Source organism: Cupressus sempervirens, chromosome 3 (genome assembly GCF_028749045.1).
Source record: "Cupressus sempervirens isolate cs-2001-9-10 chromosome 3, ASM2874904v1, whole genome shotgun sequence".
NCBI classification, from domain to species: domain Eukaryota; kingdom Viridiplantae; phylum Streptophyta; class Pinopsida; order Cupressales; family Cupressaceae; genus Cupressus; species Cupressus sempervirens.
This window is the reverse complement of record NC_143120.1, coordinates 566,962,394-566,987,862: the sequence shown is the minus strand read 5'-3', so window position 1 is coordinate 566,987,862 and position 25,469 is coordinate 566,962,394. Positions and strand designations below refer to the sequence as shown.

The following is a 25,469-nucleotide window of genomic DNA, read 5'->3' as shown; positions in this document are numbered from 1 at the left end:
AACACTGATAGTGGGAGGCAGGACACATCCTCTGAAGATAAACTGATGACTTAGAGGAGGAGGACACGAACGAGGAGGATGATGAGGACATCGAGGTTATCACAGCGCCACCACTATTGTTTCCAAGGTCCCTCACAACTACTTCTCACTCTCACTTAGTTCCAACAGGTGTTCAAATTATGGGATTTAGACAGTTTAGGCAGCTTTTGGTTATGACCCCAGTCACCATAGCAGCCAAACCAGCAGCACGACCAGCATCCCGGCTATCAGCCTAACCAACATCAACACTTCCAAGAGTTGATAAACCTTCAATCAACCGAGAGGCTTTGCCAGCTTCAGTCGTAGTTTTACCAAAAATAGGGGTTGAGACACATACAACCGCAGTTAGACCCAACGATGAGGTAGAGACACAGGAGGGAGTGATGGAGGTACTTAAACAGGCGAAAGCAGCTAAGGGTTCGAGGACATCTGGAGTTCACTTAGATGTAGTGGGATTTAATGCAGTGGCGAAAAAAGACGATGCATTATTGGCCACTAGTGAGGATGCTGCAACCGAGGACTTAAGTGAGCAAGCGCTGAGTGGGTATTTGGGTAGGAGATTCAGCATTAGATCGGTAGTGCGGACACTTGTCACTATCTCACCCATGAGAGAAGTACCTGAGGTGGCAAATCCTCCAACCCCAGCAGAGAGTCATCCAATCGTCACAGTGGAGCCACCACCACCACCACCCCCACCTCCGATAAGGAGCATGGCTAAGAGGATGTTGGAAGTGGTAGAGACAGCAATGGCCACAGAGCACACCACACCATCTGACTCCTCAACAACTATAGAGGAGAATATTGAGACATACTTAACAAATGTACTGAATCGAGGTAGACGAGTAGCAATCTGGCAACAAAGACGCACCTTGGAGTCGGTAGTACAAGAATTAGAGCAGCTCTTGGCATTTATGCGGGTTAGTTGTCCAGTGGCCTTCTCTATATGTTTCGAGACGAGAGGATGGCCAAACATAGAGATCCCAGAGATGCAACAGGAGTGGAATACTTAGGAGCCTATAGTGGATTGTAGAACTGAACAGCTCACGCGAGGGATAGTATAGGTGTATCGGGAGGCGTACTATGCTTTGCGCAGGAGTGAGGCAGGTCAGGTAGTAGCAGGAAGGGCTCAAGAAGAGACAACTACCACACAAGCCTCAATACAAGCGAGTTTGGCCACCCAATAGACGGCTTGGGAAAAGGAGTGTGCAACACTCATTGTTGAGAAGGCAGCAGTTGTATCTCACTTGGGGGATGCCAAGAAAGAATTAGATACAAAGGAAGTGGAGCTCCGAAGCATAGCCGACATGATGAAGAGAGCACTAGAACTCCATATGTAGGCCAAACTAAATTTGGACACTCGGACGCAGCAGGTGCACAAGTTGCGGGCACAATTGAACAAGCTTAGGGCACGGAAGACATCTACCACACCAGCACTACCAAGGACGTCTACCACATCAAGAACACATCCCTCTTCTTCTTAGTTGTTGTGAGTCTTGATGTAATTAGTAGGTTGATTCATATTTTGATTTTTGATGTATAAGTTGTCTCTATTTTGTCGTCCAGAGACGACTTTTCTTTTGGAGGGGTGATGTTGTTGGTAAAAAAATTATTATAGCCAACGGGTAGAGTTAGTATCCAAAAGGTTCCATGATGGTTGAGTCACCCCTTCGGGAACTATATATGTACATCATCCGAATGGATTTATGAATCATCATTGGAATTGGAATTGCAAATCTGCTTATATGAATAAAGTATCTTGTTCTGCGTTACATTCTAGTCTCTTATGCAATAAACATTCATTTACCCTGTACGGTAAACAATATGCTGAGTTATAATGAAAATGGATAATAATTCCAAATGCATATGCTAAATGTAATGGAAATATGTTTTCAATAAGGGTGCATAACAATAATCATAAATGTTGTTTCTGATATGGCAATGAGAATAATGCTTCATAACCTGAATGGCTGTCTCTGATATATGCTATTTATCCATGCTACATATACAGGCCAATATAATGGCAGAGATATAGATTACAATAGACAATGGATTGCACAGGTCGTGTCTGATCCTTCTTTATCTTTATGCACTACCAATGAAGACATCTCTGATATTACTTGTGTTATTTATGCTTCTGGATGATGCCATCTCTGATATTAAATATAATTACTTGCACCTTCAATTGTGGTTAGCAATCAGTTGTTCTTAGCAGAGCAATCCACAAAGGGATTATATATATTCAATTCAATATTTAAATCTGCCTTCTTGAAATGATACGATAGACACACACACACACACACTCATGATAGGCTGAATGAAAAGGTGCAATGGAATGGTAGCCTCCCATCAAAATTAACAAACAAAACGTCATCATTGTTCATCGCAATAATCTATATGATTATTGCTGTGAACCGCCATTAATCATATGTCGTTAAGTATTCTTAACTGCCATCCCAATTATGCAAATCGGTTAAGTATGCAAATATACGATATCTGATGAATTAACTGGTAATGATAATAAAAGACGTATACACATGATATGAATGCAACGATACACATATTGCTAAGGATTTATGCCATGATATATAAATTATTTATTTTGGAAAATTGTGGTAATGTGATGCAATACAGATGTAATGGAGCGAGTGATTATGATATGATGCAATGATGTTATAATGAGATGATTATGCAATTACATCAGAATGGATGTATCTGTGTATGGCATGCATATACATCCATCATATATGAATGATGGCATGTCATGGATGGATGCCTGTGTGTTAATGGCAATGTATATAAAAATTCAACATAGTGCACAACCTGATGGTGATCACATGATGATGGTTGACAAAACTGATAATCAAGCCATTGATCCATCATATAGCTCACAAGCTGTGGTATGTACAAGTGATCAAGACTTAGGTCACTTGTAGATACCATCATAGCTAAGGTGTCTACATCATGGAGGAATGTTTTGGTGAGTGCCGAGCTCCATCTATCACAAGATCATTTCTAAACTATATGAAAATGCAGATTATACACAAGGACAATCTGTGTTCTTTTTCTCCTTGCCTATTTATTTAAATTTTAAAAATATTGGGATATCACATGTACGTATAAGAATATGAGATCTGAGCAATACTTTGAAACACATATTGAACTATGAAGTGGAGTACGCAATGGGTTCTATCCTAGAGTCTGGTTTGGTTTATTATCTAGTCATTCCAAATGACTAAAGACTTCGCAGGGGAACTCTGAAGAATATGAAAGAAATTTTGATGGAAGATGCTTTTAGCCAAACATTTGATGCTTGTAAAGAAAAAATATTACATGTAGTGCAGTCCACAATAACAAGGATCAATGTCTACTCATTCAGAATCTTCTGATGGTAAATGCAGCAAAAGGAGATTGTCTTTACATCCATTCAAAAAACAGTAATTGACGACAGTACTCTAGCATCTGAATTTAATCAGATAGAATTTTCAAATCACCATCACAAAATGAAAAGTATCTCAAGAAATCTTTAAGATCATATTGTTCCTACAACCAATTTTCTAACCATCAATAGAGATACTTCAAAGGCATTTCTATGTAGAAATGTTGGAATATACAAAAAATTCAAAGACAGAGGCTGTTAGGCAAGTACTCACAGTTCCTTCCAACATTTTTAGTAGTGCCTGCTGAACACCCTCCCCTGACACATCCCTACTAATATTGAGGCTTTCCGCCTGCTTATTAAAAACATTTATTCCGTGAATTATTTCTTACTGTTTGTAAAAGTGTCTAAAAGGTAAAATATTAGTTGGTAATGTCACTCTTGCAAATTTTAAAGGAAAATTTTGAGTAAAATCCAAATACCTTCTTTGTAATTTTATCTACTTCGTCAATATATACAATGCCTTGCTGAGCTGCTGAAACGTTGAATTCAGCAACCTGTCCATCCAAGAACTGAAAAGGTAAAATTTCAAATTGATTTTTGATATCTCTTGCATATAATTTTTAAACTTGTCAAATCTCATTATCAATCAAAAATTAATCCATTGCTTGCATAAAAGAAGAACATTAGCTATATCAAAACTAAAAATAGAAACAAAATATAAACAATTGCTTCTGGGTAGAAACGTACCATTAAAAAGGTGAATCTTTAATCCAACCAGAGATATGATTCATGAACTATGACAGTGAAAGAAAGGCGTACCAACTTCTTAAGTAGAGAAAATATCATTAGACCAATTCAGACATGTCTCCTTGCAGATGACAAGAAACCTTTTCTTAAAGACTGGCAACCACTGCCAGTACCTGAGATTTTTTATCATGTATTTTAGGCAATAGCTTCTTTAGTTTCTTGCTAATCCAAACATGTAACTAAGTTTAACCATTACCATAGATGTCTCTTAGACAAATCGCATCCGATGGAGGAGATGTGGGTTAACCATATATGAATTATTCTACCCAATTCTGTTATACTCCTCTCTAATATGGGTATTTGATTGCAATCCATATTATTTCTGCATTTGCATAATATTAATGATAGTTGTAAGACCCCACCTTTGTGCTACCTTATTACATTTATCCATTTTCTTGAAACTTGATATATATTTTCAGGTTCAAATGATAGTTTGCACTATATGTTAATTAAATTTTATGATTATAGCTGTTTCAGGATAAATGATTCCTTATAATGCTATGAAGATGATAGCCATAGATATATGATGTTATCCTGTCGTTTATCACCTGTGATATGCTCTTTTATATTTACAGATTTGTATGAGTTTATTTGGATGCATATATATTGAAAAGAATAATTATTGTGTAGATTGAAGAATCCATAACTACAATGCAATTTATTGGGTATTTGTTATGAGATAAACTTTTACACATTCTAGTACATTAGAGGTCTGGTATATAGCATGTGTGTAAATATCATAGTTCCCAGACTCAGACTCAACAAGGCAAACTCAACTTCTAACTCGGCTATGGCTTGGCAAAATGAACGAACATAATTTAAAACTTATTTCATGCACTTTTTATTGAATATAACTTAAAAGATACTATATCATCATCAAGTAGAAGCTAATTTGTCATCACATACATAAACAAGGAACATAAATGTTAAATCCATCATATACGTAAAATGTAAATTGTAGTGAAGTCTGTTAGGAATATGAAACTGAAACCAAAGGGATTTTGAATGAAATGAGTTAAAAAATTGAAACCTTCAGACAATCCTTGTTCTAGCTTCAACTTGACCTTAAAAGCCCAGATAGGTTATGGGGGGTTAAATTGCTAAAGACTTTTGTTCTCTCTCTCTCTCTCTCTCTCTCTCTCTCTCTCTCTCTCTCTCTCTCTCTCTCTCTCTCTCTATGTTACTTCTATCAATTATTTCTAAAATCTTATTTTTATTTTTCTATTTTATCAACTTTTATTATTTTTATTCTTTTTTCTATTTTATATTATTGTTGTTTTTGTTCATTTTTTTCATCTTTCTCTTTTTCTCTTTGTAATTCGTTTGCCTCTTTCATTTTCATCATGTTGTATTTTTTATTATTTAGAAAAATTTTTGCTTACCTTGTATTGTTCTTTTGCCTTGGGTCTTTTGTCTTTCTTTCTCCTTCGCTTCTTTTCTTATTATTTTTGTTGTGCTCTTTTTTGAGATCCTTTTTCTCTACTCCTTTGGTATCTTCTTGCTCTTGGTTAGCATGTCACGTATTTCCCTCTCTTCCCACCTTTTTATTATGTCTTTGTCCGCAATGGTTATCATTTACATCTTGGCATTCTTTCATCCTACTGATGGATCATTAAATGTGATCCAAAACGTTGATGGTAAAAAATTGGAATACAATCACACCCAGCTAAACATTTTGCATATATCATGCATTGTGGAAATCTGCTTACTTTAACATATACCAATTTAACTTAGTTACCGGATCCGTGCCCTAGACACTGGATCCGGATTCGGATTTGATCTGAATCCGTACCCGTGGCTAGATTCGTCCGGATTTATTTATTTTTTCTCAAAAAAAATTTGAGTTTTTTTTTGTTTGGATTCGTACCAAAAGCATAGATTCATGCTATGAAATCACAGATTCATACTTTGAAATGATTTAGTTTTAGAATTATGTATATTTGAATATTTCTCTCATTTTTTAGTATATATAATGCATGCATGCATACATACATACATACATATATATAAATATACATGAATCCTCCACAAATCATAATTGGGAAAAATAAAATCACGAATCCATGGATCCGATTCACGTGCCTGAATTGGATTCGTTTCACAAATCGGTAACTAAGCAATTTACCAATGAAGTATTAATAATGAGAATGTAAATTAGTTATGGAATCAGAAACTATGTAGCATTAGTCAGAGGATTTCCAAGCCAATCTCAGCATCACTTGTAATGTCTCTACCCTGGGTTGTTCAAACTACAACAAAGATTGGTTTATAATCAAGGGTTCTCATAGGTCAAGAGAGTCGTTCGGGATCCAACCAGGGGTCGTCGAACTTAGCAAGAAGCTTTATAAGATGTTTCCGACAGTTTGATACAATCTCTTATAGTTCAAGAGAGATTCCTATTTCTTAGGGATTGACTGGGAGTTGACCAAGAGGCATGAAGAGACCTCTGGGATCATTCTAGAGGCTTTGGTTGAAGTTCTTAATTTTTAGAAGGGGACTATCAATTTGCCTGCTATATTTAGACATCACCAAGATGGCACATGAATCATTAGTTTTCAGTTTGAAATGGCCAAGTGATGAGATTTAAATAAAAATTAAGTATGACTCTAATATTTAATAAAATAAAACAAAGTGATTAACACATGAATAAAAATGAATTATTTTATGCATTATGAACCCAATTTCCATCAGCCATTTTGAGGAAACAATATTTTATATAAATTCAGATAAATAGACTTTTAAAATAAGAAAGTGAAACCCTAAAATCGGTTTAGGGTTTGAGAATATAAAAGAACATTGGAGGCAACCATTTGATCATTCAATCATTCATTTTTACAGCAGAGAAATGGGTTTGAGCTCTGAGAAAGAGTTTGAGCAGCAGATCAGGTCATCTGGTAACGAAAACTCCTCGGGTTTGGAAGGTTGGATGAAAACCCAACTTTTCTTAGAGGGTGAATTCATTCAGAATTCATTAAGCATATTGACAAAGGAATCAGTGTTTCGGATTTATTGCAGAGCAGATTCAAGGAATTGCAGATCGAGGTAGTTTGGGAATATATTTTCATCATCCAGCAACACACCAATCTGTCATAACTTTTCATTCAACAATGACAACCAATATCTAGCTGGGCATAGGGTTTGGGAGCTAGTACCAGGCAGAGAACTGAAGTCCTCAGACTGCTTGTAAAAGTTGTTTTTGTGCAACAAATTAGGCTATTCTATGTCCTTTAGGCTGTCTTGGAGAAAACCATATCTATATGAGACTTGTACAGGTATGTTCTTGGGCTTTTGAAGTAAAAAAAAATTCAATTAATTATTGCTTTGGCTGTACCTTTCAATCTGTACTTGCAGTTTCAGTTTGTACTTTGCCTGCACTTTATTCCATATTGCAATTATCAAAAAAGCAGAAAAACCACAAAAAAATTTTAAAAACAGAATATCACATTAAAAGAAATCAGAAAACTCATAAATAAAATGCAAATAAAAAAAAATCGGAACTTGCCATCACAGATCAGAGAGGTTCTTTCATTGCTAAGGTCAACGAAGGAGGATTGATGAGGCAATTTGTGTAATAGGCAAATAATGCTTGGGCAAATGCACATAAAGAGAGACAGTAAGATCATTAATCTACTATCACTAACAATTGACAAATGGAATTTACTCCCATAGCTTACTAAAGGTTTCCTCATTTTTTAATATGCCTTGAACAAGAATTATGTGTGTTTGATTATGTTTTATTGTTTAATTCGTAATTATAATGTAAAATTTCTGACGAAAATATTCAGTAATATTCTGCAACTACCTCTGATCTAATACCTTTATTTCAATGGAGATTGTCTTGTTTTGTTTCTTAATGAGTATGAAATCTTCCTTTGCTGATAACTGATCTGCAAGTAATATTTTATATAACCTGATATAAATTGCTGAGGTAATGACTGCTAAAGAGGCAGACTTGAATGTATTTGTATGCTCTTTATCCACAAAACATTCCTCTATAAATAAGGAGACTAAAGAACATGACCCTACAAAGGACATGTCCTTTCCTAGATTGGCCAGGACTGTCTCTTATAAATCGGCGCCTATTTAGGATTTGGACAATGTAACACTTAACTAATCTTGTTAGTGGTTAGACAAACAAGAATTAACCTAAGATAGACGCCGGTTATAGAGAGGACAGTATAACATATGTTTACCGTATGGGGTAAATAGTTTAATGCATACAGACAATAGACAAGAACATGTAACATAGCAGTACTCCTTTTATTATTCCCATATATGCCGAAGAGATTACATAGTGCTTCCAATGATGATTTCAACCATAATGATCCAAAGTCCATTTTGGATGGTGTACATATACCATTCTGAAGGGGTGACTCAACCGTCGCGCCCATTCAGATAGAATTAATTCTACTCGTCGGCTACATAATAATTACCGACAACATGTTAATCTACCCGTCGGCTATTTTACAACTTTATAGACAACATACTAATCTCTCTGTTGGCTATTTTATAATTTTACCGACAACATCGTCCCCCCCAAAAAGAAAAGTCGTCTCGGAGCAACAATTACAAGATATCCACCTATGTTGTTTTCTCTGCTTCCAACTCCTGGGTACATTGAGCCAAGTGTCGCTATACTGCTTTCAACTGGATGATCAGCTCCTCCTGAGCTCTCTATGCATCCACCAAGATAGCTTCACGTCCAACACGTACTCCAAGTGCCTCAAAGCGTATCACCTACTCCAAGTGCCCGAAATCAGGAGTAAATTTGAACACCATCGGGACGGACGAAGAGGAGGTTCTAGCAATCACATAGAAACAAGCAAAATTGTACCCCAACCTGATGGAAGAAAAGAAGAGATTGGAAGTAGCACGAGCGGAAATTGAGAAAGCAACACAGGCAGAGAAATCACAATTGAAGGACACTACCGGTACCTCAACGAGGAACTGTGCAGAACAAAACATCATACGACAGATATTACAAACTGAAATACCAGTCAAGTTAAATGATTTGATACTCACAGTGCCTCAACTATGGACAACACTCACAAACATAGCCCCGACTGCTAAACTACTAGGAGAACATGAAAAGGAAAAGGAAAGCGGAGCAAGTGCAGCAGACCCAATGCTGCTAGTCCTCACTCTGGACGTTATCTAGCAATCGTAGAGATGGGTATATTAAGAATGGTCCTTTCAGACACAATTGTGGACGAAGGTTCAGGGGTAAAAGTCCTACCAGAAGATATCTAGAAGAACTTGAGACAACCGACATTGTGGCCACCTACATTTCAGTTCTTCATGGAAGCCCAGCACGAGATCAAACCGTTGGGAATCCTGATAGCACAACTAGTGACTATTGGAACACAACCGTTCTTACTCGATTTTGCCATCCCGTTGAAGAGGAGAGGATATGACGCCATTTCAAGAGGGGTGGTACGCTTTGAGGCACTTAGAGTAGGTGTTGGACGTGAAGCTATCTTGGTGGATGCATTGAGAGCTTGGGAGGAGCTGATCATCCAGTTGAAGACAGTATAGCGACACTCAGCTCAGTGTACGTAGGAGTTGGAAGCAGAGAAAACGACACGGGTGGATATTTTGTAATTGTCATCCGGAGACGACTTTTCTTTTTGGGGGGGATGATGTTGTCAATTAAATTATAAAATAGCCGACGGATAGATTAGCATGTTGTCGGTAAAGTTACAAAATAGCCGATGGGTACATTAGCATGTTGTCAGTAATTATTATGTAGCCGACGAGTATAATTAATTATATTCGAATGGGCGCGACAGTTGAGTCACCCCTTTGAAATGGTATATGTACACCGTCCGAAATGGACTTTGGATCATTATGGTTGGAATCATCATTGGAAGCACTATGTAATCTCTTCGGCATATATGCGAATAATAAAAGGAGTACTGTTGTGTTATATGTTCTTGTCCACTGTTTGTATGCATTAAACTATTTACCCCATACGGTAAACAACATATTTATAGGTTTTCAAAGCCATCATTTATATAATCAGATCTGTGCAATCTGTTTTATCAAAATAGTAAAATTATGAAGTTACGGAATTAACACTCCCTCTTAACTTGATAATCATACTAAGAGATAACATAACTTGCATTATCATATAATATGAATAAGCATAGAATGATACTCCATATCTATCTGAATCCTCAAGCATGAGGTATTATAGAACATATAATACTTATGTCACATCACTATACCTGTTATGTGACTTATCACTAACATAAGTGATAATGATATTGCATCAAAGCTATCTATAGGATAAAATATGAAGAATAATTAAATTCTTCATTATCCAAGTTGTGATTTATAGATACTGGCTCTTCAATATCACAACCAAATTTTGAGCTAAGATCTACTAGAAAACAGGATAAACCCTGAAGAATAAAAATTCTTCCTTTATCCAAATTGTGACTTATAGCAATGTCTATATCACAATATGATAATGAACTCATCTAGATCTTATAGTAGAACTCTACTGTTTAGCACATTATCTAAGAGATCGTCACCTCTTATAATGTCTTTTATACAAGTGTTCATTATCTTAGAGATCATCACCTCTTGAATAATGAATACAAATGGTGGAGCCCATAATAGTCAATAGCTTAACAAAATAAACTTATTTTATTAATAATTTAAAGAGTACAAATGGATTACAACTCAACCATACCAAGTCTCCTTCTGAAGTGTTCTATCTTCACTTTAGATAGAAGTTTGGTGAGTATGTCTACTGTCTCATCTAGAGTGCAAATATATTCTGATTTTACAGAATTTTTGCCTACTATATCTCTTACATAATGGTAAGGAATTTCAATATGCTTGGACTTGTCATGAAAAACTGTATTCACTCAAAGCTTGATGGAACTCTGATTATCACAATGAATAATCGAAGGATTCCTGGCTTGCCCAAATAATCCCACAAGTAACTTCCTTAACCAAACTGCTTCTCGAGAGGCCATCGTTGTTACAATGTATTCGGCTTTTGTGGAGCTCTGAGCTACTGAAGACTGCTTTCTGCATATCCAAGATATCATCACTGATCCTAAATTGAAACAGCATCCTGAAGTACTTTTCCTATCTTTGACACTTCCACCCCAATCTGAATCAATGAATCAATGCAAATCTAGATTCAACTTTCTCATATTTTACTCCAAAGTTAAGAGTGCCTTGTCAGTATCTCATAATGTGTTTAACTACAACTAGGTGAATCTCCTTTGGCTCACACATAAATTGACATAAGGCATTAACATCATAGCAAATGTTTGGTCTTGTATTTACTAAATACATAAGGGACCCAATCATCTGTCTGTAGAGAGTAGAATCTATGGAAGGTGATTCTGTTGATGCTTCCTTAAGTTTATGTAGATTAGTCTCCATTGGAGAAGACATAGGTTTGCAATTACACATTCCAAATCTCTTCAAAAATTTTGATGTATACTTCCCTTGATTAAGTATGATACTGTCAGAATTCTGTTGTACTTCCAGTCCTAGGAAGTAATGAAGGAGCCCCAAATCTTTCATCTCGAATTCACTAGTTGGATCTTTCTTGCATTGATCTATGAGATGATCATCACCTGTTATTAGTAAATCATCAACATACAGTATCAGAATTACCATATCATCTTTATCTCTTTTATAATATAAATTTCAATCAGCTTCATTTTTGGAGAATCCTAAGCTAGTAAGATACTGATCAATTCTTTCATACCAGGCCCTAGGAGCTTGTTTAAGCCCATAGAGAGCTTTCTTGAGCTTGCAAACAAAAATGTTAGGATCATGAGTTTGAAATCCTTCAGGTTGCTCCAGATATACTTCTTATGTAATCTTTCCATTTAGAAATAATGTTTTTACATCCATTTGATGTACTTTCCATCCCTTCGATGCGGCAATTGCTAAGACTACTCTTATGGAGGTGTACCTGGCAACAGGAGCAAAGGTCTCTTCATAATCAATCCCTTCATTCTGAGAAAATCGTCTGGCTAAAAATCTAGCTTTATATTTTTCAATGCTACCGTCAGTAGCATGCTTTATTTTAAAAATCCACCTGGAAGAAACAACAGATTTTCCTTTAGGTCTTGGAATAATTTCCCAAACATCATTTTTTTATAATGCATTGGCCAAGCTGTATGTTTAATAGCATCAAAAGAATTGGTTGGTTCTGTTTTGGATAAATCACTCATGTTTGCAGTATAATTAGAAAATCTTTTAGGTCTTTTGCTTTCTCTGACTGTTTCGAAAGGTGCAACAAAGTCTTCTGCTTCTTCTACTGTTTTAATGGCCCAAAGTGGTCTTTTCTTTAAATTTTGAGTTTCTTCAAGATTCATAATTTCAATTTCATCTTCAATTTCTTCTAAGTTCTCCCTCTAGGACCCAGATTCACTATTTCTTTCAGAACTAGATAAAGAAGAACATTCTCCAAAAGTTAGGGCTCTCTTGAATGCAAGATCTTCTTCAAAGATCACATCCCTACTAAGTTCAATACTTTTTTGTCCAGGTATGAAAATCCTATATGCCTTAAATGTTTCACTATACCCTACAAAGATACCTTTCCTTCCTGAGGGTTTTGACTTGGTTCTCTTTTCTCTTGGAACATGGAGATATACAAGGCACCCAAAAACCCTAAGATGACTTATATTGGGTTTGACTTTAGTAAATACTTCTTCAGGAATTTTATCTCTAAGGTAGGAGTGAGGGCTTCTATTTTAAATATATACAATAGTACAAGAGGCTTTTGCCCAAAGATAATATTCTAGATTTTGATCAAAAATCATAGCTCTAGCAGCTTCTATAATTGTCCTTTTCTTTCTTTCTGCTACCCTGTTTTGTTCAGGATTATAAGGAACAGTGTACTCCCTCTCAATCCTTGATTCTTTACAAAACCTTTTAAACAAATCTAAGGTATATTCCCCTCCATTATCAGTTCTAAGTGTTTTAATTTTATGCCCTAAAAGATTTTTAGTTAATGTTTTGAATTCTTTAAACCTCTTTAAGATTTCTTCTAGTTCTTTGCATTTTAAGAAGTAAATCCATGTTTTCCTAGAGAAGTCATCTATGAACAAGATGTAATATCAAAATCCTCCAAGAGAAGGAACAGAGATAGGTCCACATAAATCTGAATGAATTAATTCAAAAACATTATTTGTTTTCCTAGTACTATCATGAAATGGACTTCTGGTGTTCTTACCTAAAGCACACCCTTTGGATATGCTTGAGTGGTCTTTATTTAGTTTAGGTAATCCAGCAACCATCTTCTCCATAGTTGATAAGGTTTTGAAATTTAAATGCCTTAATCTTCTGTACCATATTTCGTTTATGTCTGCAGCTTCATGAACTAAGGCGTGTATAGGTCGACTAGATTTTGTATTCAATTCATACAAGTATCCTTTTCTCTGACCAATCAACTTCGCTTTCTTGATTGAGGAGTTATTTGCCCAAGTTAATACTTTGCCATCCACGAACGCAACATTATGCCCATCAGATTAAGCGCTATAATTGAGATTAAATTTCTTTTAATTCCTAGTACATAGAGTACACCTTTGAGAAGAAAAGTATTTCCTGATTTTAGTTTCAAAGTGCAATTTCCAATTCCTTCAACAAAGTGTGTTGAATTATCACCAATGGTAACTTCACCATTAACCTTCTCTGATAAAGAGTCTAGTGTTTCTTTGTATCCCATCATATGTCTAGAAGATCCACTATCAATTTCCCATGCTTTATTTGAAATTTCATTTGATAGTGAGTACAATACATAATTCTCAAGATCATAGGTATCTTCTTCCTTAATAACATTTGTATAGTTTGCTTGTTGTTTAGAATTCTCAGGACAATTTGATTTGTAGTGTCCAAATTTTTCACATTTGAAACACTTTATTTTTGATTAATCTTTCTTGTGTTTTCCATTCTTTTGATTTCCCTTTTTCTTCTTGAAATGTTTATTTCTTGCCCTTATAGGAGTTAGTATTAAGAACATAAAGTTCTTCATCGTTTGTTTTCAGTTTCCCTTCTTTCTTTAATTTTCTAGATTCTTCTTGAAGACAATCGTTCTTAAGTCTGTTGAAGTCAAGAAGATTATCTTTGGCTCTTATACCTTGCGCAAAAGTCTCCCATGCACCTGGTAATCTATCTATAGCCATTAGTGTTAATTTTGTATCACTAATAATGGTTCCTATACTTGATAGTTCATCTCTAATGCTGGAAACCCTTAGGAAGTAAGAATTCATTGCTTCTCCTTTCTTTCTTTGAATGTGATTTAGTTGCCTTTTCAATGCTAGAACCCTAGTTGCATTGTTGACCTCATATGCATTTGCTAATGCATTCATCATATCAAATGCAGTTTGATGTTTTGTAAGCATGGATACGATATCATTCTTTACTCCACCTAATATGATTTGAATGGCTTTCCTATTTCCTTTGCTCCAAATGGATTTATGAGATTCAACTGGCGGTTGTTTGGATGCTTTATCAACGAATTGTCTTACATCAATCTCTTCAAGAATCATCATGATTCTAAATTTCCAGGCCTCAAAGTGCTCTCTCCCATTAAACCTGTCCTTGGGTCTGATTGTGTATGCCATTGAAGATGGGACATAGATGCTAGCCAGAGCTCTAATACAATGTAAAGTTACTGCAAAACTCTGATGAAAATATTCAGTAATATTCTGCAACTACCTCTGATCTAATACCTTTCTTTCAATGGATATTGTCTTGTTTTGTTTCTTGATGAGTATGAAATCTTCCTTTGCTGATAACTGATCTGCAACTAATATTTTATATAACCTAAAATTAATCGCTGAGGTAATGATTGCTAAAGAGGCAGACTTGAATGTATTTGTATGCTCTTTATCCACAAAACATTCCTCTATAAATAAGGCGACTAAAGAACATGACCTAGAAAGGACATGTCCTTTCCTAGATCGGCCAGCACTGTCTCTTATAAATCAGCGCCTATCTAGGATTTGGACAAGGTAACACTTAATTAATCTTGTTAGTGGTTAGACAAACAAGAATTAACCTAAGATAGACGTTGGTTATCTAGAGGACAGTATAACATATTTATAGGTAATCCAAACCATCATTTCTATAATCAAATCTGTACGATCTGTTTTATCAGAACAATAAGATTATGAAGTTACGAAATTAACATTTAAGACTGAATTAAACAATAGTTTAAAGACTGAGAGAATAGTCCAAAGAAAGAAGTAGCCTAAAGAATAGGAGCATTGAGATATGTCTCTTATATCACTACAAGAGGAAAGAAGTGAAACTGGAGAGTGTTAAACATAAAGAGAATGCTATGAAAGACACCGTAAGGCTTCATCCACCAGACCACAAGGACTCCACTAAGCGCACTAAGTCCAATTCATGGTTATTATCCCTCTCTAGGTTTTTTAAGATGCATCACTATGGGAGCAACCTAAAGGCGCACTTTACTATATCATTGTTACATGGTTTTGCTTCCACTAAGAGGATTCAGGAGAAATTTAACACCATTTAGAACATGTGATCGTTCTAATAACTATCATTGGCATCAAATTCACAAATTTCATAATCTATAGCACAATTCTATGAGAGTTGCTCAAAATGAGAATTGCTTATTTGAGTTCCTAGAACATCTTCCTGCATCAAAATGAGAAACTTATTGTCAGTCACCCTGTGCAAATATCAAATTTGCAAAGGCTACACATTTGATAGGTGCAGAATGATCAAAGGCCTTTATGGTGAAAACTTGCTCAACAAAACTAGTAGAGAGATCAAAGGATACAAGATAGACCTTGTGTTACTGCACTAGTCTAACATAATCTAAGATTTCAAGAATCCCACCCACCACCTAAGAGAATCTTTACATCCCCACAATTACCTCCAAGCTCACTATATAGAGTTACCAACAACAAAAAAATTTAATGCCTAAGCCTCAATAGGAAACGTAAGTAGGTTAACCTAAGGGTTGTCAGGAGAGCATCCTTGGTAAAAAATAGAGGTGACTACAAACACAAAATGGGAATAGGGCACAAACACATCAGTCTTTCAAGGTGGTAAACTAGCACTATTAGGCCTACAATCCTGCTAAGTGAATCACAACCATGAGAGGTGACCACCTACAATTCAGTAATCAAGTGAATCACAACCATGACAACATTTTCAGAGAGGCCCTTGTTTCACTCGTAGTGTAGCAGGCAATATAGTGATATTGTACCTTTTGGTGTCCACAATGTCAATTTGTAGTAAAAATATATAGTAGTTAAGTGGAAAGTTGAGGATGTCAATCTATTAGAATTTTTAAAGTAGTTGAACACTGCTAGGGGTTAAATTTTGAACCAGAATGTATAATAACACAATGAACTGAAATGCAAAACATAAAGAACAGAGTACACAAAAACTTATCCTAGGAAAACCCTCCACTTGAGGGTGAAAAACCCAGCCCAAAAAAATGATGATACTCTTATTTTGTTCTCAAACCAAATTCAAAGATTTCTCACTTATGATTGTGGACTCTAAGCAGCCAACAATAAGCATTGTTTTTCTTTTCAGATTGATCACTTCGTCTATATATATTAGAATGAATAACAGTCTCTAATATCTAACAGGAACAATTACTAATCAAAATGTCTTACAAAATAAGCATGACAACCCTACACAGATCACATATACAATTACAATATATTCCTCTCAGCAATCACACAAACAAAACAACTGAACACACTACACAGAATCCAAATGCAACAGAAAAAGGGTTTCGTAAGAGTATTTTGTATGTATCTCCATCGTTGGAACCAACCACACCAAAATGTAACTAAAGAGTATCTTATAGAAGGCCAAAAGACAACAGTTACAAAATACTAACGGCATCCACATAGCATTAGTGGTAAATGCAAAGATCAACCGACGACACCTCCATAACCATGAAACAACAAATACAACACAAGGTGAGTCGATGATAGTAACGATGCCCACTCATCGTAAACAAAAACATATGAAATGAACAAGAAAATCGTTGCTAGCCATATGGAATCACAACATTCATAACCATGAGTCACTTAACGATTGCAACATAGTATACATGTTGAATCCATGATGTGTTATCTCCATGGTCAAAAGGATATAATACAAGAATGATGTATCAGAAAAGAAACCAATCGCACGAAAATGGCTCAACAAAGATATGTTGAGTTGTATGACATCTCAGCTAGATGGAGATGTTAAGGCCGCTAGAACATCTTCAATAGAAAACATAAATTATTCTGCTGTATACACATGAATGAGGACATATTTGAATAGAAAGAAATATAGCAAAACTCATACAGCATCCTGATAAAGATGAACAATACTGAATAGTCAATCACGAGTATGAATAATACATCTCATTGCTACAAGAACTTCAATTCCCCCTTAGCAAGAGTGAGATTATTCATATGTCATGGCATCTCTCAACATGACAATCAGAAAAGATGCAACCAAAAAATGTCAACAGCATAATTATCATATCAAATTTTCTCAATATGATACAATTATCTTAGCATGACATTCACCATGGCTACTCCCAAAGGGTGAAAGATTAGAAAAGCTAAGTCATGAAGTCTCGCATGACTTCCATCATGGCTACTTTCAGAGGGTGGATCCACCATAGCTAATCTGAGAGGGTGGCACAAGGGCTTTCACCTCAAACTTCTCTTGTAGAGAAGAATAGATTAACAAGGGGCTTGAACCTCAAACTTCTCTCGTAGAGAAGAATGCATTAACAAGGGCTTGCATCTTAAACTTCTCTTACAAAGAAGAATGATTGACAATATAGATAAGAATCACTAAAGCTGAAACTCGCTCAGCAAGAGCATCATTCTCCACAATACCAAGCTTATCTTGAAAATAATAAACTTCACTCTAGGAAATGGCTTGGTGAGAATGTTAGTTGTCTTATCATTTGAGCAAATGTACTTGATCTCAATTGCTTTCTTTTGAACCATATCTCTTAAGTAATTATACTTGATTTCCACATGCTTGGTTCTATCATGGAAAACGGGATTAATCACAAAGCTTCACATAGCCTTGATTATCATAAAGCATCACAATAGGTTCCAAAGAATACCCACAAAGTCTTATAAGAAGTTTACAAAGCCACATTGCTTCTCTTGACACCACACAAGTTGCAACATATTCATCTTCAGTTGTACTTTGAGAAACACGTGATTGTTTCATTCTACACCAAGAAATCATAGTTGAACCTGAGTTGAAACAACAACCTGAAGTGCTCTTTCAATTAAACACGCACCTTGCCAAATCTGAATCAGAAAAACCCTACAAGTTCAGCTCTTCACAAGAAGAATATTTCAAACAACATCCCATTGTACCACATACATATCTCAAAATGTGTTTGGTCGCAACGAGATGAAGTTGTCTTGGTTCAGACGTGAACTAACTAAGAGTGTTAACAGCACAACATATATTAGGACTAGTATTAACCAAATACAAATATGAACTAATTAATTGCCTATACAAAGTGGGATATGTAATGTCCCCATTTTAGCAGTTGACCAAGTGTGTGTGCGTTAGCCTTGTTCTACATGGTCCCGAGGGCTAACGAAGGGTTTAATGGGATCTTGGAGTGTTTTGGCCTAGTCATTTCCAGTCTAGGCCAAAACGAAGTTGATTTACTCAGTTTCAGGCATATTTACCATTTTTAGTAAGTCGGCAGGACACGATGCAGGTCAATTTTGGTGATTGGATTTGATACTCCTCGTTGAGAGCTTTCAGATGAGCTATCACTCGCATTATTCGGAGTCCGATTGCTAATACATTTTAATGCCTGAAGTTTTATTAAAGTAACGTCTAATTTAATTGTAAAATATTAAAGTGTTACTTTAATATTTATTTTATGGGGATGTGTACCCAAGGGAGACATAAGGGGTATTTTAATATATGTTTTATATACTACACATCTTTTATCCCACATTGCCCATATGAGTTGAGCAGACCCTTGGAAATAGAATAAAAGGAAGCATTTGTGGCTTCATTAGCCAGGTTGAATATAAGAAGAAATTGGTGTGTGAGTTGCAGCTCCGTTCTTGGCATTTGAGGACGTCTATCCTCTCTTGTAACATTCTAGACGTCATTCCCTTGGGGTTTGGCCTTTGGAATTCTTTGTTATTGGCTTCATTATCAGGCAATTTAGTTGCATTTCCAGCTACAGGCAGATTTCGTATTTTGCTCATATCTTCTTCACTACTTTTCCGACGCTTATGCCGCTTTGAGGGAATGATATTATGAAGGTAGTGGACTGATTGAAGGACAAAGCACTGTAGCAGCAAGTTCGAAAGCATGGGCTGGAGTATTATGTCAATACTGCTGAAGTAATTAGTGAGTTGATAAATCTGCCATGTATTTGGTTTTATGAAATCTGAAAATAACATTTTATTAGCAGCAATTCATTTCCACTTTGCATATTATTGTAGTTTTTTTCTTGTTTATGTTGTATGATACCAATTCCATGCACAAAACACAAAAAACAAATAAACGTTTGATTTTCGGAGTTATAAGGGGTTTAAAACATTAAACGGAGAAACAAGAGGTTGAATGCAAACTGTTTGACAAAATTCCTTTCAGCAAATTGGTTTAGATTTTTGGGACATCCAGGGGTATGCATTACAGGATAAACTAAATCTGAATTTGCTACAACCTCATGAAACTTTTTCAGATTTTCTTCCATAGGAGTTACCATAAACTTACAATCTAACATACCAAATCTTTTCAAAATACCAATAGCATATTTCTCTTGACTCACAATAATCTCTTTTGGTCCTTGTCATACCTCAAGTCCAAAGAAGTAGTGCATAAGACCGAGATTTTTCATCTCGAATTCACAAGCTAACACCTTATACTTAATAATAAGCGAATATTCGCTAGTGAGAAACAAATCATCACCATAAAGTATTAAGACTTTATCATTAATTAACTTAAGTATAAATTTGGATAAGCATCACTCTTTAGAAAGCCCATGATCAAAACATAATGATCAATTCTCTCATATGATGCACACGAAGCCTATTTGAGGCCATACAAGACAGTTTTCAATCTGCAAACATGATTTCTTCTCATGAACCACTAAACCCTTTGGCTGTTCCATGAATACCTCTAATTCAATTACCCCATTCGAGAGTGTCATCTCCATCCATTTGATGAAGCTTCCATCCTTTAACTAGTGCAACAACAATAATAGTTCTGATAGAACTGTATTGTGCTACAAGAGCAAAGGTCTCCTCATAATCTATACCTTCTTTTTGAGATAACCATCTAGCAACAAATCTGCTTTTATGTTTTTCAACACTCCCATTAGCTAAATGTTTGATTTTGAACAGCCACTTAGAGGAAACAACAGATTTTCCTTTGGGCATAGGAATAATGTCCCAAACCTTGTTCTTAATTACGGATTGTGAAATATCCCTAAATGGATATTTACTCATTTTTCCCTTTTTAGCCGAATAGCATTCAGAACATAAAAATGTAAAGTTGCATTATAAAACTAGTGATATAAAACCTAGGAAATATTCCCAATATATTTACCAAATTAATTCGTCAAAACTGATATTCAGAACTTATTACGAACAGCAATAGAAACCAGTAGATTCTCCAATAAATGTAAACCCGTTATTTTCAAAATAATATTTAGGATTTCAAGCATATAAAAATGCAATACAAACCAACAATATAAAACCAAAGAACTCTCATAAAACTCCTTAAACAACGTTATTGCATTATACAATAGCAATACAATAACCAGTAGTCGAAATTCAATCTTAAACACAAGATTTACAGTCAGATTGGAATACTAGAATAAGAACTTGTAAGCGCATATGAAACACCTAAATTGATGTCTCCTCGGACAATGGGTTGCATCCACTGTCTGTTGGCATGAGGGGCTACGTCATTATACTAGTTGAAAGTTGAAGCTTTCTGAATAACTCTCATGAGAGAGAAAACTGAAAATGAATCATAAAATCAAGCATATCCAAATGAAAGAGTCTCTTCTCCTTTTATCCCACAGCTGTGACTCTTCGACTTACCTTTGGCTTTTCGTCTTATCTCCACTTGTCCCTTTTGCCCACTTTATAACATTAAATTGACCTTTTATATTTTGAGTCCATGCTCTCCAAGTCAATTTTAATCTTATATATAATACGCCCTTAACATTTCTAATGTCCCAGAAAAGAGGACATTACAAATCTCCCCTCCTTAAAATTGCTTGTCCTCAAGCAATTAGTACCAGGATCCCATACAAATCTGCAGGCAGCCCTGAAGCCCAATCTGAAAACAATTTTGGCCAGACTACAAGGTGTCACTCTGCAACCCATCCATTAACCTAATTCCCAAATCCCATATAAATCTACAAGATTTCACTGTACCTGTAGATTGTACAACTCTGACTATCCTCGCATCCAATCTCAAACTAAGTAGAATTATAACCAACTCCTCAATAAGCCACAGATGTATACTATCAACACCCGTATCCAAAACCCTGATGTCATAACCAGCCGATGTGATAAGGTATAAATGTATCCAGAAGCTAAGTATACCCCAGTGACAACCCATCCTAAATAGATGATGTAGGAAACAAGCTGCCCATTAGCTGAAATCAACACCAAGGAGACATAAAAGATAATACTGCCATCATTGATCAGAAAAATCCCTAAATGCATCGGGGTCATGAAAAAGAATGAAGTTGAAAAAGCATTCCCTATGATTAACACATAACTCTCCTCAATCCTCCATCAGCACCTGTTTAATTGCTGAAATAAGAAATCCATCCAACCTATATATAAGTTAGAATTCGGAACGATGTAAAGGTCGTACGAAAGAGGGGCAGTTGTAGTCACTTCCCCACACCAATCCTGTGACCAAGGTTCACTATTATGAACTGTAGCTTGATCCGAACCTTTGAAGTCACGGTCATCCTCTTCATGGAAATCAAGAGGAGCTCTCTCCTCTACCTCAAAAAGTGGGTTATCGTAAATCAAAACAGCATCTACCACAAACAAAGCGTTGTCTATAAACTGAAAGTGATTAGAAGTTTTGGAACTTCATTGCTTGGGGCAACTATCCAAATCATATGTCTGTTGGATGCTATCAAGTTCATCAATTACCTCTAGAAAAAATTCCTGCCTATCTTTATCCTCATGTTCCCTAAAATGATTTGTGCTTCGAATCTGATTTTCTGCTTCCTAAAGAGAAGATTGAGTATCAACCAATGTGTCACGAACATACTTAAGCTCCTTATTGAGCAACTTAATCTCACTCTTTTCTTTATTCAGCTGGTCCACATGTATTTCAGCAACCTTAAGAATGTTATCCCTATCAAAAAGCAAATACAAATAATCTGATTTCATAGTTTCAAGAGTTGTTTTGATCATTTGCAAATTAGAAACAATCCATTCATTTTCCACTCCCTTTTGAACCTTCCTCTAGAGATCCTCAACCATCTTGTAAGTGTTGTCATAACGTATCAAAGACGCCACAACAATGTCTCCACTAACCTTCAGTTGGTTCTTTAATGTAGACACTTTATTATCGTCAGGTTGGAATGGTTCATCATCTTGCAACGTCATCTTAGATTGTTCCTCCAATTTCATCTCATTGACAGCAAAAATATATGGTTCGTTACACTCCTCAAAATCATAGACCTTCTTTCCCCTATTCTCTTGAATTGTATGCAAGGACCCGAATGTTACAATGTTATCATTTGTAAATGAAGGCTCGTCATAGCAAGGCCAAAACCTGCTCATACTTCATGTGCAATCATTCTCTTCAACCTACTTATCAAAGGTAACCTCCAAATCCCCAACATACAAACTTGCACCCTGTGTAACATCTACGTGATCATGGTAAGGTTGTAAGTCGCTGGTAGTTGGCTGCTCTTCTATTTTAAGACCTTTTAAAAGCTGATTTTGATCTACTGGAAACTCTTCATACATCTTTTTATACTAGTCCTTTGCAAGGAGATCTTGAACCAATTCCAAATACTTATTTTTTTCCATATCAGTCTTATTTTGCGGCTCTAGATGAAAATCCATGCAATCACTGAAAGGTAAGTTTTTCTGAACTCGGGTGGGAAATTTTTTATAGTCTCTATAATGTCGAGTATTTTTGCCCTTATTTCAGATTGATCATCAACATTTATGCTCCCAAACTCACGATTCCCATTATCCTCCATTTCCATCTTCAAATCCTTGCACGTGACAGTTTTATTAGGCGAACGCAAGTCCACATCTATTTCATCTAAATTCACTTCAATTGTAAGAAAATTCACTGCCACACTAGGTTTTGATGGTCGTGAATTCTCTACTACTAGCAGTCTAGGCACCATATTATTTCCAAACATGAAATTGAGCTATCTTTTCCATCTAGAATCATTGTGCTCCAAAGCATCAATATTTGTGTTTTGTGAGTGAATTGCAGATTTTCCTATCTGCAAAATGGACAAACTATCTTCCTTTTCACTGTCGCTGTCAAAATGATCAAGGTAAGTTGCACCATGTTCACTCGTTGAGTTCTCAAGATCTATAGAATTCAACTCTTTAGTCAAATGCACTATAATTTCTTCATCTCTTGTAGAGGATGCACAAACTAGTTTTCTAGTCAACTGCATGGATATTCTATCCTTGACTTCAAAGAGGTATGCAGCATGAGCATCTAATTCTTTAGTCAACAACTCACTCGTATCTTCTTTGTCTTCCTCTTTACTAAGTGGGATTTCATTTGTTCCATGCTTCTCTCCAATTGTAAAGTGTCAAGATTTAGAGACTCATGTCGTTGAACATCAATTGAACGTTTGTATGCAGCATTCTTGGTCAATGGGCTCTATAACAACATATTTAATTTACTATTCTTTGATGATATCTATCCAATCCTATTGAAGAATATATTTCTTGAGCTTGATGTCGGAGCACTTCACATTGTGATAACCTGTGGATTGGTAAATACCCTGGTATCGCCTATGATTGTTGGGAGTAACCACAAGTCCAACTGCACTTGCTCCAACCTTCATCCAAATCTAGAATGTCCTACGGTAATCCTTACCTCACCCCCAATTGCCACAACTCCCTTAGGGCCTTCACCACGACTCCAATCACTGGCTTTGCTTCTGTAACCAATTCCAATGCAGTGTGTTACCTATATCTACCAGCAACGTTATAATAGACCTATCATGTCTGGTCTCCGCTTCTCTTCACTTCCGGCCCAGTTATGAAGTCCTTTTGTGCCAACCTGTCTTACGCTTTTGCTTGGAAATCACATGGCCTTCATCCCAACTCTTCATTAACTGTCATTTATCTCAGCTTTCCTTAATACGACTATCTTGGCTAAAGAACCTTAAATCACCATTCTTCTTGATGTGTCAATTAACTCCATCTCACTGCCACGTAGGATATAATTTTCAACCGCAATATCTTTTTTTTGCTAGTTGTCTTATTTTGGCGTTACAAGCTTGTGCATAAGCTCCAATTTGGACCCATATCCAACACACATCTCCCTCCTATCCATCTCTTTACAAATTCTTGCCTTTCCAATAACAATCGCATGGCTACTACTAGTCCCCTGCTATAGTGTTACTTGTGCCAAGGACGTTACATTATACCTCCACATAAAAGAAACTCGACAGGTGTTAATGAATAGAAAAGCTTCCAAACGACTATTGTTTCAATATATATGGCATGCCCAGACCCAAGGTCGAAGAAACGTATCCTCACTTCTTTGCACTTCTCTGTCTCTACAAGTCTCTTGTGGCCGGATTTTACAGTATTAATGTCTCACATAGCTTTTCGAACAACTATAAATTCCTTGACACCGTCTGAGCCCTTTTTAGCTGCAGAGTGTTTGATGTAACGTTTGAAGGATACAGAAAATGTCCCTCCTTCCATCGACTGGGACTTTATTCCCTCCAAGTTCGATAACAATAGGGACATGACTGTATAACTACAACCATCAATAGATCCTATTGCCCGTTCTCAGTATACTTCTTACTATCCCAGTCTAAAGTCATCATACACGATGCTTCTTGTGTGCTACGTTAGTTGTTGATCACACCATAACATAGTGGATTGGTCCCATGGAATCCCTATTATATTCAATAGATGTTAAACTCTGTAGATTAATAATGGGCGCTTTACCAACCTTCTACTACTCCATTGGCAACATCAGACTTCAGTTATTGTAAAGACAATCTTGTGAAATGTCC

At 36.0% G+C, this 25,469-nt stretch overlaps 1 protein-coding gene across 2 annotated transcripts in view; it reads right to left on the bottom strand.

Moving 5' to 3' along the window:
* Positions 1–25,469, bottom strand: part of LOC149567685 (CLP protease regulatory subunit CLPX1, mitochondrial-like) — a 289,493-nt gene that overhangs the window by 79,751 nt on the left and 184,273 nt on the right. Inside the window, exons 6-7 of one of the 2 annotated variants that reach the window (XM_089820948.1) lie at positions 3,898–3,972; positions 3,690–3,767 (exon numbers count right to left, since the gene is read on the bottom strand). In XM_089820948.1, coding sequence (XP_089677074.1) covers positions 3,690–3,767; positions 3,898–3,972 — 153 coding nt within the window. Of the gene's footprint in view, positions 1–3,689; positions 3,768–3,897; positions 3,988–25,469 lie in introns of both variants that reach the window. The other variant, XM_089820947.1, reaches the window with a different exon arrangement.